This window comes from Onychomys torridus, chromosome 21, assembly GCF_903995425.1.
Source record: "Onychomys torridus chromosome 21, mOncTor1.1, whole genome shotgun sequence".
NCBI lineage: Eukaryota > Metazoa > Chordata > Mammalia > Rodentia > Cricetidae > Onychomys > Onychomys torridus.
In genome coordinates, this window is record NC_050463.1 from 33,533,248 (window position 1) to 33,547,248 (window position 14,001).

The window sequence follows — 14,001 nt, forward strand, 5'->3', positions numbered from 1 at the left end:
TTTGCTAGGCTAGCTGGGTGACATGAAATTGTTGCTTGGAACTGACAGAGCCGTCCTCTGATTACCACAAGTGTACTATGGCGCCCTCCCCCCATACACAAGGTAATAATGAAGTCTTTTAAAATGTCTTAAAGGCAGTGAAAGGATATTAAGCAAATGACAACTTAGCATCTCACCTCTCCCTCTCTGCTACGGCATTCACTCAATGGCTACCACAGCAATGCAGTACACACATCAAGATGGAGGTTAGCCCAGCTCCGAGTTTCTGTACCCTAATATTACTGACCCTGGAGCCCAAGAATTCTTCGTGGTTGGGGCTGTTTGCACACCCCAGGATGTTTGCAGCATCCCTGGACTTTACTCAGCAGATACCAGCATCACTCTGCCCACCGTCCCTGCTCGGCCAACTAAAAGCATTTCTAGACACTGTCAGATGCTTTCTGGACCGTCAGTCTGCCCTGGCACAGACCCAAGTCCGTCCCTCTTAAGCAGTAACAATCATTGCCATTACCACAGCCTGGCTCTTCCTCTTGTTGCCTGGCACAGCTCAAGCCTGAGTCCGAGTCGGCCTTTCGTCAACCTTGCCACAGATCCACCCTGTGGATCAAGTGCTCCGAGTCTCCAGGAACCTAGGCCAGCCTTACACTCACAACACAGCAGAGGGTGACCTCGAACTCTTCTCAAGTGCTAGAATTGTGGGTGCATACCCCACTTTCAGTCATATGTGCTGTTGGGTATAAATCCAGGACTTTCATGCATGCCGGGCAAACATCTACCAACTGAGCTACATACCCAACCCTGGTGCATTATTTTTCTACAGATTCTGAGGTGCCCAAACAGGACCTACATTTAGACCAGTGACTAGCAGGGACAGGACCAAGGCGGGAAGAAGACAAGCCAAGTTGGCTTGTGGGTGATGGTAGGATCACACATCGCATCTCCTGGAGCTCTAACTACTACCCCGCTATAATTGATTGATTGACCAGAGAGAGGCTCTTGCTGTGCAGCCCAGGCCCGCCTGGAACCTGAGCCCTTCCTGCCTCTCAGCCTTGCTGGAGCTGGGAACACAGATTCCACACTGTCCTTGAATTATTCCGAGTTTTAGGCTTTGGAGAAAAGAGAGGTTGCTTTCTGCTGCAAATGGTCACGGTGTCTGAACTCCACCAGAGCAGGGTCTCTCAGCAACAGACTACTGGATATCCCAGTCAGTGCCCTATGCAAGTGCACACAGGGGTACAAGCAGAGGCCGCAGGGCCGTTCCTGCCCACCCTGGTGAGTAATATGAGTGAGAGAGCATGGACACCACGTTTTGTTTGCGGTGGGAGGGCTCAAGGTCTTCCTCAGTTACAATCTCATCGCCAGAGCACAGAGTCCTGGCTTCGAGCTTAATTTTCTTCTAACACACCAAGGCTCTGTCCGTCTCTTTTGTCTCTGCACTCAATTATGGATAAAGCGACCCTCAAAATGGTCTCTCCAAAGCCTTGAGATTAGAACTAAATGAGGCATGACGGGGTTTACCCTGTCCTTCCAAAGGACGGTCAAGGTAGCCTCAGCATAGGTTTTTCCCCGGGAAGCTTCTAGATGGGAATTTCACCCATGGGAGAAAATGATGCAATGTATGTTTCCCCTCTGAAAATGACATAATTCTATTTTCCTTCATTTATTTTCTGAGAGAGGGTCTCAAGTAGCCCAGGCTGGCCTCAAGCTTGCTATGTAATATATTTTTGACATTTCTTCTAAAAGACTGCATGAGTGTTATGGTTTGCATACGTAATGTTTCCCATGGTCTCATGATACGAATTCTTTTTTTTTTCCCCCCGAGGCAGGGTTTCTCTGTGTAGCTTTGCGCCTTTCCTGAATCTCGCTCTGTAGACCAGGCTGGCCTCGAACTCACAGAGATCCGCCTGGCTCTGCCTCCCGAGTGCATGACAAGAATTCTTGGTCCCTAGATAGTGGTGGGATTTTTAGAACACGAGGCAAGGCTGAGCTGGAGGAAGGGGGTCATAGGGATGGGTCCTTCCTTGGTAGTTTCCTGGCCACTTCCTGTTTCATTCTCTGCTTCCTGGTTGATCATCAAGGGACTAGCTCTCCTCCGCCACACATCCCTGTCACCGTGACGTTCTGCCCAAGTGGAAAACATCCACCGAATTCTTTGAAATGATGAGCATACACAAAATAATGATGATAATAATAATAATTATTATTATTTTTCTCTCAGGTTTATTTTCAGTGACAGAAAACTAATAAATGCAGGAAGTCTATATGAAAAAAACTGACCGTAGACACAGGAATTTTCTCCTACCTCCTCTGGACGGCTGATCTCGATTCCTTCTGGGCCTGTGATGCCCAAATCTAGAGCCTCCTTAGCACCCTGAATAGCGAGGAGAAAGACAACCGAATTACAGAGATACAGGAAACTACCAAACGCAATGGGCAGTAGTATGTAGTATGGCAGGCATGTCATCCTTCTGTAACACACACTTTCCAAAGAATAACCGCGGGATCTCATGCTGTAAACTTCTCCTAATTCTCTTTGCACTTCTTAATGACTGAACAATATCTTAAAAATACAGCCCAGTTGCTGAGCAACGGGCCGGGATACCAAAGACAAACACCACTAGTTAGTTTAAAAGTTAGAGCTGTCTCTCTGGAAATCTCAACACATGCCTTTGATCAGTAACTCCTAGATCAGCTTCACCCCAAGACTTAGGAGAACCAAGCGGTCTACCCTTCTTTGTACCAGGGAACAGACTTTTATGATGTAACGGTTCTGATGGAGAGGTATTAGGAAAATGGAGTGTTGATGTTATTTTGCATGCTGTATCTCAAAAAATATTCCCAATAGATGCTCTAAATTATTTGCTATAATGGAATTTAAATATCATAACATTCATACAAAATGATAACCTAAGACTTAGGAAACCTCTTGGATTATAAGGACGTAAGGAGAGATTTTATTTATTTATTTTTTTTAATTTTCTGAGCTGAGGATCGAACCCAGGGTCTTGCACTTGCTAGGCAAGTGCTCTACCACTGAGCTAAATCCCCAACCCCTGAGATTTTAATATATATATTTTAACACACACACACACACACACACACACACACACATATTTTAAAGTTTGGATTTCAGACCAAGATTTGGCACCCCAGATGTTCACATCTCACACCATCTAACTACTTGAATTACATGAACCTTGAAGGACAGTGACAAGGGTGTCCCTGGACGCTATGTCCATGGGCCCCACCCCCACCCCCACCCAACAACCTCTATTGCTGACTTGCCTCAGCCACGAGCTCCCCATTTTCAGCGTGGACTCGGGGGATCGCCCCAATGTCCCTGCAGGCATGAAACACTTGGTATAGCTCACTGTCTCGAAGCATGTACAAGTCCTTGTAGGTCATGAACATCTGGAAGGAGTTGACCCCCTTCTCCCTCACTAGTGTCTCCATCTCTGCTTTCACCTGGGGAGCAAAACACAAAGTCAGTGCCAAGGAGGACTAGCAGGTGCTGGCCCGGTGAAGAGACGGACCCGGAAGTGCCGGGAAGGGCTGTGGCTAACTCTGTCTCAGAGGCCTCAGTTCAGTGCTGTAAACTCCAGTACACACAGCACGCGGCCCTCTGTGCCTGAGCCAACCGCTCAGCGGTCCTCCCCAGCTATTCACGGTACCTCGCGTACACATCGGGACATCCTGAGCCCCGGCAGTCAGGGCAAGGAGCCAGTGCTCCGGAATTTGGACTCTGTTGCAATGTTGATGCTCACTATGAAATGCTGCAAAATGGGTTGAGGGGTCCCACAAAAGCTTCCTAGTGTGATCTGAGCTTGCTTTACCCAGCAGGGCTGCATTAGGGGATGGCTGGACCACATGCAAGGTCACCAGGTGCCCGGGATGGTCTGCACTTGGCTGTACTGGGGGGCGGAGTTCTTTTGCTCCAGTCCTTGGCATTCCTTTGAAAGCCCTTTAGTAGAGACAGAAGGGGCTGGTGGGTTTTGACCCAGGCCCTCCCGAGGCTATGCTGTGTTTCTGTCTCTCTCCCTCTGTATTTCTATCTACATAAACCTCATTTCTCCCTGCTCAAGAGTCCCCTGGGGGAAAAAGAGGGAGCCGGTCTCCCTCAATGGGTCCTTAAGATAGACAGGACAGTCAGTCCCCTCCCCACCACCTTTATGGACTCCTAAATGTTTTGTTTGGCACATAGGGAAGCCGGAGTGGTAGAGGGGGAGTGTTGGTACACACAGAAGAGCATCAGGCCCCAGCCAGCTCAGTTACACACCCCTTTGTGCACCAGACCACTGGTGTCTTCTTTGGGGGTTCCATCGGCACTGTTACCTTGGGTGCCCACCAGGTGATCCCCACATGGAGGGCATAGTCACAGCAGACCTTGGGGTCAGCCAGAGCCCTGCACTTCTCATAGGCTTCCACGAGGGAGGTCTCCTTGTCAGGCAGGACATGGCCGATGATCATGGTGGTGCCTCCAACGAGGGCCGCCTGAAGGGGCGAGAGGAAAGGAAGGTCACACTCTGTCATGCCACTGTCAAGGTGAGACACGCTGCTCAGGGTGCACTTGGAACAACCATGGAGATTGTGAGGATCAAACCCAGCAAGGCCTGGGAAATCGTAAGGGGTGGTTCAGAGGTGCGAGGGATGATTTTCTTCAGAGCAAACACACCCGCTTCTTCCTCACGCAGAGTTCCAGCTTGGTCCTTTGGAAAAGGCACTTGGCACGTCACAAGGCCGGATCCCACCTTCCCAGTAGGATCTCCCTCCAAGTGACTTTCGGCTAACTTCAATAGAGAGACCACATGATCAAAGGCACGAGTATATGTATGTACATATCTGTCACGGTGTGAAGCATGACTAAGGGTTCATGTATAAAACTTGGTGATCTGGTCACACACACACACACACACACACACACACACACATTAAACCATAGTGTGTAAGATAAAACTTGGTGATTTAGTCACACACATACATCAAACCATAGTGAGCAATAAGGTAGTATGAAGATATTGTTTTATTCCGTCACTTACTCTGAGGCAGTCTTACTTAAAATTCATATACATCTTCAACATCAGCCCTTTGGTCCTCTTTTCCCTTCTGCTAGCAAATTAGCTTTATTTCCTTCCTTCCTTCCTTCCTTCCTTCCTTCCTTCCTCCTCCTCCTCCTCCTCCTCCTCCTCCTCCTCCTCCTCCTCCTCCTTCTTCTCTCTCTCTCTCTCTCTCTCTCTCTCTCTCTCTCTCTCTCTCTCCCCTCACCTTTCTCTCCAAGATGGTTTCTCTGTGTAGCCCTGGCTGTCTCGAAACTGACTCTGTAGACCAGGCTAGCCTCGAACTCACAGAGATCCGCCCATTAGCTTCACTTCTATCTGTCTTGTCTAGGATAGAGCACTTTTAGATGCATCTAATTTACTAGAGAAAAATGACCCAATTCACAGGCTCCACAAGCTACTACTTCTAAACGACGCCCCCCCCTCATTTCTCATGTGTGTTTGTGCATGCCTCTTTGCATGTATGTGGGCACAAGTGTGTGTGTGTGTGTGTGTGTGTGTGTGTGTGTGTGTGTGTGAATGTGCGGGGTGTGTGCATGCACGTGGGTGTACATGTGTGTGGAGACTCAACGTGGATGCTGAGAATCATCCTCGATTGCTCGTCCACCTTAGCCACTAAACAAGGTGTCTCAATCTGACCCAGAGCTTGCTGGGATAGCCAGTCTGGCTAGCAGGTTTGCTCTGGGGTCTCCTGATTCCACCTCTCCAGGCTGGGTTCTGGGGATCCGAACTCTAGTCCTCACACTTGGGAGGTAAACACTCGGATCACTGGGCCATCTCCTCAGCCCCTACAAAGAAAAATTTTAAGAAGCTTCACTCACAATCACAAGGCAAACCCCCAGGAAAAATGATTAAACCCACACTAAATCCCTCTATTACTCAAAAAAGAACTCTTGCTTGAACATGTGACTTTTGTGAACTTCCGAAACTGACATTACCCAAAGGATGCTTCAGGTAAATGTGCTGTTCCCAAACCCTGCTGTTATGATTAAAATATCCAAGAGAGGGCTCTTCACACACGGAGCTAGCTTCCTGGCTAGACAACTGGAAGGGAGAGTCAGATCTCACTTATGGAGTGGTAAAGGGCCATCTTGATGGGTGTGTTTAACCATCCTAATGACATTCTTTTCCATAGGGGTGAAAAAGCCCGATGAAGCTGACGTCTCTATAAAGCCAAATTCCCTGATCTCAAATCAGAGAAACTGCTGGGGACTAAGGCACCAGGAAAAAAAAAAAAAAAAAGAGTCCCGCAGTCAAACAATTAGAATGAAAAAAATCTCAGCGGCTCGGTGGTCTGACTTACATCACTTAAAGTAGCCAACAGAGGGCGCTAGCTCTGTATACTACAGGAGCGAGGTGGGGGGGGGGGGGGGGGGGGGGGAGGAAGAGGGGGTAGGGCACAGATTGTAGTATCCGAGGCTGGCTTCTGTTCCTGGTTCTGCTGGATCCCGCTGGGCTGATCCATCCTCACAGCAGGTGGATGTACTCCGTTTTGGCCTGCCGAGCCTTTCTCTCCTGTCTACGTGCACATGGGGGAGTCTGGGGTACTAGCATTGCACTCCCTAAATTGTTTTGTTTTTTGGGTCTCTGGTGCTGTCTTTTGTGCCCCTTCTGCACAGCACAGCGGCAGCCGTGGATGAGGAGAAAAGGGACCCACGGAGAACACTGTGGTAAAGAAAGGAGTTAGGATCCCTGAGGCAAGGGTAGAAAAGGCAATTCATTTGCAAATCTTCAAATGCGTGACCGTACACGCCAGGCTAATAAACCGTTATCTTCATACGGCCTTCCAAGTGCCTCTGAAACTGAGCTACAATGCAGAGACGTTGACTTCCCCGGGGGGCCATCCTGTCTCACAACCTCCATCCTGGATACAGGCTGAGCACACAGGCCTAAAACTGTCCGTTGCTGTAAAATGCCATCCTTGGACCTAGTGTGCACATCTTTATGTTCTGACTCCCAAGAAGAGAGGGTAGGCTTGCGTGGATCCTGGAAGGGCTCTTGGCCTTTAGTCAGGGAATTCCAGGGACCAGCAATAGTATAGATATGGGTTACCGGGGTTCTAGGCAGACACAGCCTCTGAGCCCTGTGGGAAAGGGGTACAAGTCACCAGAGACCCCAAGCAGCATCCTCTGGAGTCTAACTGTGGGAACTGAAGAGTTCTTGAAAACATGCAGAGTGGTGGTATTGACTTCCCCACCTACTGGCTGTCATCTGGAGCAGCCACGGGCCCCCTCTGCACCTCCACATGCAGAACCACACATATGCATGCACACCTGCAGGGCAGCAGCTATGGGAGGCTAGGGACACACACACACACACACACACACACACACACACACACACACACAGAGCCAACCTTTCAAACAGGCACAGTTCTGATGCCCAGGATGAATGCCTTGGGCCCGGTGTTCACAAGAACAGGACGACATCACAGATGTGACAGACCTTTTCATTGTCGCCCCACCTAAAGGTCTTGTGGAGATCATCGCTGATCAAGGCCCTGTCCTGTCCCCATGCTTTTGGAAGGACGTGTTTAAGGATACTTGGCTGTGGGCCTGTCACATGTCGTGACTATTTACACAAACACTGTTGCTTAGGTGAGCTGTGGATGATGCTCAGTGACAGGCAGTTCAGATGATGATCGTGGATGCTGTCTTAGGGCTCCATTGCTGCGATGAGACACCTCACATAAAAGTACCTTGGGGAAGAAAGTTCCACATCGCAGTCCATCCTCAAAGGACGCCTGGGCAGCAACTCAAGGCGGAGCTGATGCAGAGGCCAACCTGCTTCTAATACACCCCAGGACCACCAGCCCAGAGGTGGCGCCACCCACAATGGGATGACCTCCCACATCCATCAGCAATCAAAAAAAAAAGGATGCCCCTAGGCCAACCTGGTGGGGCATATCCTCAGTTGGATCCCTCTTCACAAATGACTCCAGCTTATGTCAAGTAAACAAAACGCTAGTCAGCACAGAGGCTAAGCAATAACCAAAAAGGGCAATACTGCAGGGTGTGAAGAAACAGGTTCCGTGTGTTCACACGACGCTTGGAGCTATGCTAAGTCACACACAAGAAACATGGAAGGAAGCATGCCAAGTACATTAACGACGGCTGTTTGAGGGTGACTGGTCCTGAGCAGCTTGTTTTTTCTTCTTTTCTAAAAATCTAGTCAACGGGATATGTTCATTTTACATTTACAACATACACGGAAAGCAATGTCATATTCTTTATAATACGCACTATACAAATCAGCTTGGAAGACGCTAAAACTAAACGTAGTTAGCCATGTCTCCATGTGTAAAAGATGTTACAGTTATGAGATATTTCAGACGCAGAGTAATGTCACAGAAGACTTAAAACCTGCCCGTGTAACCTACCACATACATTTATCAGATACTAATAATTTTTGTTTCAGATATTTTAAACTTTTTCTTAAAAATATCATTGGCGGGGGTAGGGGGAGAGACAGTGTGAGAGGTCGAATCCAGGGTCTCATATGTTAAACCCTTGCTTTACCATTGAGATACACCCCAGATGAGATTTTTTTTTTCCTTTGTGTATTTGGGTATGTATGTGTGTGTGCATATGTGGCTTCATGTTCATATGTGTGCATCTTCGTGTTCAGATGTGCATTTACATGTGTGTGTGCACGTGTTCATTTGTGCATTCTCTTGTGTGCATCTGTGTGTTCAAACATACATTTGCACATGTGTGGCTGCATGTGGCGGCCACAAACTGACATCACCTAGGCATCTTAGTTGCTCTCCACTGTGTTTACTGAGGCAGGGTCTCGCTCCCACATTTGACTAGTCTAGCTAGCTTGTTCCAGGGTTTCTGTCACTGAACTTCCCAAACGCTGGGATTAGAGGAGAGCTCACACACCCACCTCACGCTATGGCAAGTGACTTATTTGCTGAGTGTCTCTCCAGCCTGAGGTACTTTCTAAATGAAACATTAATTCTGATATACCCAGTAATCTCCACTATTACCTGCTCTGAGGCTGACGTACTTCTCTGTGTTTATCTAGTACACGAGGCCATCAAGTAGTCTGTATCCCTTGGCAACTTGTTCCTGTGGACATGAATTGCTTCACCTCATGCTTGAACACCCTCACGCATGTGTGAGCAGAACTTACACTCAGATGCACACTGACAGAAAGTGGAAGTGCAACTTCATGGGGCCTGCAGACCTTCAAAAGCCCAGGCCTGACCAGGGAAGAGCTGAACCCATCAGGGACTCCTTGAACTTGGTGGCTGACCAAAACTGTCCATTGATCAATCCAAGCCTTTTGCATGTACACACACACACACACACACACACACACACACACACACACACACACAGACACACACACTCTTCTGTTCAACCAGGCCTTCCCTGCCTGTGTACATGGACATGACTTTTCCCTTATTGTAGGATTTCACATCTCTATCAATTAATGTGGACATGAAGAACATTTATCTAACCAGTAGTCACAATACACCACAATGCACATTTGGCAGGGCGTGAAACATCATTTTACTACTTCCAAAAGGCTCCTGATATTTTGTTCTTGACATGTACGGCATACTGCTGGGTAAATCTGGATTTATTTGATGCCCAGGAATGCTACTTTTATTTGTTCTCTAAAACTGCTAATCATACTTAATAATAATCCACTTTATGACACGGTTTCCAGGCGTAGACTTAGCCAAGACTAGGAACTGGTACTAAAATTCAACCTTTTATGCATGCCATCTTCATATGTCAGAGCCCATTCCATGAGAGCACCCTATGGGGAAAATGCAGGGGTCTGCATGCTCACCAGACACCCACCCTCAAACTGCACAGATACTACAGTCATTTAGGTGTTTATTTTCAGACACAGGACAGAACAATGGATTGGTTCTCCTTAGCTTGCTCAGGGCAATTGAAGGGACATTCTCTTAAAATCTTCCACATTGCTACAGATCTTACTGTTTTCCTCCAGTTTCCTGGAGTGATGCCCCCTGACCTCCTCCCACAATACTTCCCCATCCAATGTGGCTGTCTTGCTCCAGGGCCAAGAATGAACAGGTCAAGGCAAAAACAAACAAACCGCCAGGCGGTGGTAGCACGCGCCTTTAATCCCAGCACTCGGGAGGCAGAGGCAGGTGGATCTCTGTGAGTTCGAGGCCAGCCTGGGCTATAGAGCGAGATCCAGGAAATGTGCAAAGCTACACAGAGAAACCCTGTCTCGAAAAACCAAAAACCAACCAACCAAGCAACCATGGTCCTCTGCTGTTGAGAAGGCACTTGGGCCAAGGCCAATCCACTGGTTTTCCCTAGTGCACACACTCCCAGATGCAGGATCACAAGGGCGCACATGTAAGAGAAACATTGCGATACTGCTTTACAGATGTATGGCCCGAGGAAAACCCACTTTACAGAGACTTATACCGAGATTCAAATGACAAGGTATCTGATGTTGCTATGGTTTGGATATAATTTAAATGCCACTTCCTAATGGTTTTTGTGTGTCAAAATTTAATCCCCACTGAGAGATACGGAAGGGTAGAAACAATCCCATTACCATGTTTTAGAGGTGGGGGATTTAGGAGGCGATTAAAACAAGGTCATGGAGTGTGGCCTTATGACTTAATACTGAAACTACATACTTGTCTTCTGTCTCTTGCAATGTGACACCCTGCACTCTCTTAGGATGCTGCTGGCACAAAGGCCACCACCAGATGCAGCCCCTTGGCCTTAGCCGTCCAGAATCACAAACCAAACTAAGCCTTTTTCAGCACAAATCATGCAGCCGGAAGTATTTCATTGCAGCAACAGTAATCAGGCCCATGCAGCTCTGCCTTGTTCCATGTAGTTGCTGAAGCCAGCATCTGTTTACGTGAATCTGCTTCTCAAGAATGGCCGAATTCTTTCACTTTTAAAAACATTCACACTCTCTACAAGGACTGAAAAAGATCACTGGCTCAGTGGTTTCTATGTTACTTGGGGAAACATCCTTCGCTTTCTGTCGTCTGGTGCTCGTTGGCCTTCTTGGGAAGCAGCTCTTGGAGGCCATTGCGTTTGTTATTGTTGTTTGTTTTTGAGACACAGTCTCCCAGTGTAGTAGCTCTGGCTCACCTGGAACTCACTATGTAGACTACGTCACGACCTTTTAGTGCGCACATCCGGAGCATTACTGTATCGAAAACTCACACCTTATCACTTTCTTCAGAGGAAACCGGCAGCGTTCAATTCACCACACACCTTAGGGTAAATGCATTCCTCCACGTGTATCTGACACTCCAGGGACTCAAATGCTCAGCCCAGAGGCAAAATTTCCCCCGGCATGAATCAAATTTGGGGCGGAAGGGCAGGCGGAGGCTTAAATCCTATTCCAGAGGCCGATGTAGTGGTGAACACCACCACCTGAGCACTTGGGAGGCGAAGTCAGGAGGATGCAGAGGAGTTCATGGGCAGCCTCAGCTACATAGTACATTTGAGACTGGCCTGCACTATGTGAACATCCGGCTTTATTTTTCTTTTCAAATTCTCTTTTAAATTACACTTTATAAATTTTCATCTCTTTTCACTTTTGTTAACCCTGTTAACTTTTCAGCAAAGCATCCCAGTTGTGTAACTTAGTAGCTGTTACACCCTTGAGCAACTTTTAATCACTCTGGGCTCCATATGCTCATTTTACGCATACAGCCCTCATGGGGGTGACTCTGAGAATTAAGAGGAGGGGCTGGAGAGATGACTGGGGGCGGGGTTGAATGCTTGCTGCCAAATCTGACCGCTAATAGCACACTAATGCAGGAAGAAAAAAAAAATAAGAATTCAGTGGCATCATGCATGTCAAGTACCCAGCTCTGTGCCTGCACAGGGAGCACAATAAACCGTGACTGTTGGCAGCGGTGACTTGGAAGTAACATCATTTGTCCTCTGTGGAGCTGGGGCTTCATTAGCAAGAATATAAATACCTTTTGGAGAGTCCAACTGGGAAACGGAATGAGGGGAAAACGCTCATTCCCAGTAGAAACGACTTCAGGATGCTATGGGGGACACAAGCCTGTACAAGACAAAGTCCTCAAGGATGATGGAGAACGTCACTTTCAGGAGGACTCGAGGAAGGGAGGGTCACACTGGGCGGGGAGGTGGGTGTGACAACCAGAGCAGGGAGTGGTGTGGCAAAGTCGGGGGCACAGGAAGAGGATGGAGAATGGACCTGTTTGGTTTGGGCTGAGGAAATTCTGACGAGGACCGAGTGCGTGAACCTTGACTAACCTGGAATTCACACAACTAGCAATGTTGTCAACCTGTATTTACGGAGGTGGTAACAATGACGGGGGTCAGGGAATGTGGTCTGAGGAGCTCCTGAAGAGAGAACCCTGGCCTCACTCCCATCCCTCGACAAGAGGCTGTTTTGAGAGCTGGGATGCATTTCTCCTTGATTTTTTTTTCCAAGACAGAGTTTCTCTGTGTAGCTTTGGAGGCTGTCCTGAAACTCACTTGGTAGACCAGGCTGGCCTTGAACTCACAGAGATCCGCCTGGCTCTGCTTCCCAAGTGCTGGGATTAAAGGCGTGCGCCATCACCGCTGCCCGGCTCTCCTTGATTTTTTGCTGTAAGCTAGATGCAGCCACAGACAGCCTCAGGTGACGACCACGACAACCAGACAAGAATGTTACTGGGGCTATGTGAGAGGTCAGTGGCAGCGTGGGGGTGACCGGTCTGAATTTTGGGACTGGGATGGGAAGGGTGTATGTGAAACACGCTTCCTGAAGAGGCAAGTTTTGACAACGGAGGAGAAAAATAAGCAGCAGGCGAGGCTGAGGACTGGGAGAGGGGGGATCAAATGTGCAGGGGGGAGGGAGTTTTTAATAAAATGGGATAGAGCTGATGAAGGGACATTCAAGTGGAGACGAAAATTGCTGTTACTAACATAACTGAGCATTTACTGTATACACATTTTTGATGACAGCCTATGAAAAAGGTACACTATCCCCATTGGTCAGATGAGGAAGCTGAGTTGCTATACACACCTGTTAGGCTGAGCTACTACTTGCCATTCCTTTTGGAGGGGGTGTGGCTACAGAAGGGGACCCCCACCCAGGGTCCAGGATGGGGAGGGCTGAGGCAGCATTCTTGGTCCCAGACTTCCTAGTGGAACAGCTAGTGAGGCCCAATGCCCTGAAAGCGGGGTGAGCCAGGATGAGGTTTAAGGAAAGCACATGCAAATTCACTTTTGGGGGGGTCACTGGGCTCACCCAAGGCCAGGAGCTGGGGCAAGAGAAAGCAGGCTGAGATAGCAGAGCAGGGGGGGCCAAGAATGGTTGACAAAGGGGTCCGGGAGCCAGGCAGAAATCCAGCTCAGACTCAAAATGAAGAGGGGTCCTGGGGCAGGTTAAATTTCGTTTGAAGGTGTCATTCAGACTTCTTTCCCCAGCCACTACAGCCCAGGCTGGCCTCAAACATGCCCAAATAGTTCAAGGTGACCATGACCTTTTGAACCGGCTGCCTCTATGACAGACACATTCCACCACACATGCTTAAAGCAGAGGTGTGGATTGAACCCAGGGCCTCACGCCTGCTAGGCAGACACGCTTCCACCGGGTCGTAATCCTAGACGCCGCTGTGCTCTTGACTTTTCTAGAAATGCAGTGCAATGACGCTGCGTGGGACCTGGAGGCAATGATGCACAGGGTGGAACTTTGGGCGGGCAGGCCGGAACTAGACTTTCAGGTGTAGCAGTGACGTGTCCTCGGATCCGGGTGTGGTGGTTTGAATGAAAATAGCCCCCAGGGGGCTGGAGAGATGGTTTAAGAGCAATGGCTGCTCTTCCAGAGGACCTGGGTTCAACTCCCAGCACCCACACGGCAGCTCACAATGGTCCAACTCCAGTTCCAGGGGACCCGAGACCCATGGCAAAACACTATCGCATATAAAGAAAGAGGAAAAAAAAGAAAAAAGAGCCCCCAT

General features: G+C 48.5%; 1 protein-coding gene across 2 annotated transcripts in view; it reads right to left on the reverse strand.

Moving 5' to 3' along the window:
- Dpysl5 (dihydropyrimidinase like 5) overlaps positions 1 to 14,001 on the reverse strand; it is an 86,410-nt gene that overhangs the window by 16,812 nt on the left and 55,597 nt on the right. For both annotated transcript variants that reach the window (XM_036170961.1, XM_036170960.1), the window contains exons 3-5: positions 4,333 to 4,491; positions 3,286 to 3,465; positions 2,303 to 2,371 (exon numbers count right to left, since the gene is read on the reverse strand). In XM_036170961.1, coding sequence (XP_036026854.1) covers positions 2,303 to 2,371; positions 3,286 to 3,465; positions 4,333 to 4,491 — 408 coding nt within the window. The remainder of the gene's footprint in view (positions 1 to 2,302; positions 2,372 to 3,285; positions 3,466 to 4,332; positions 4,492 to 14,001) is intronic.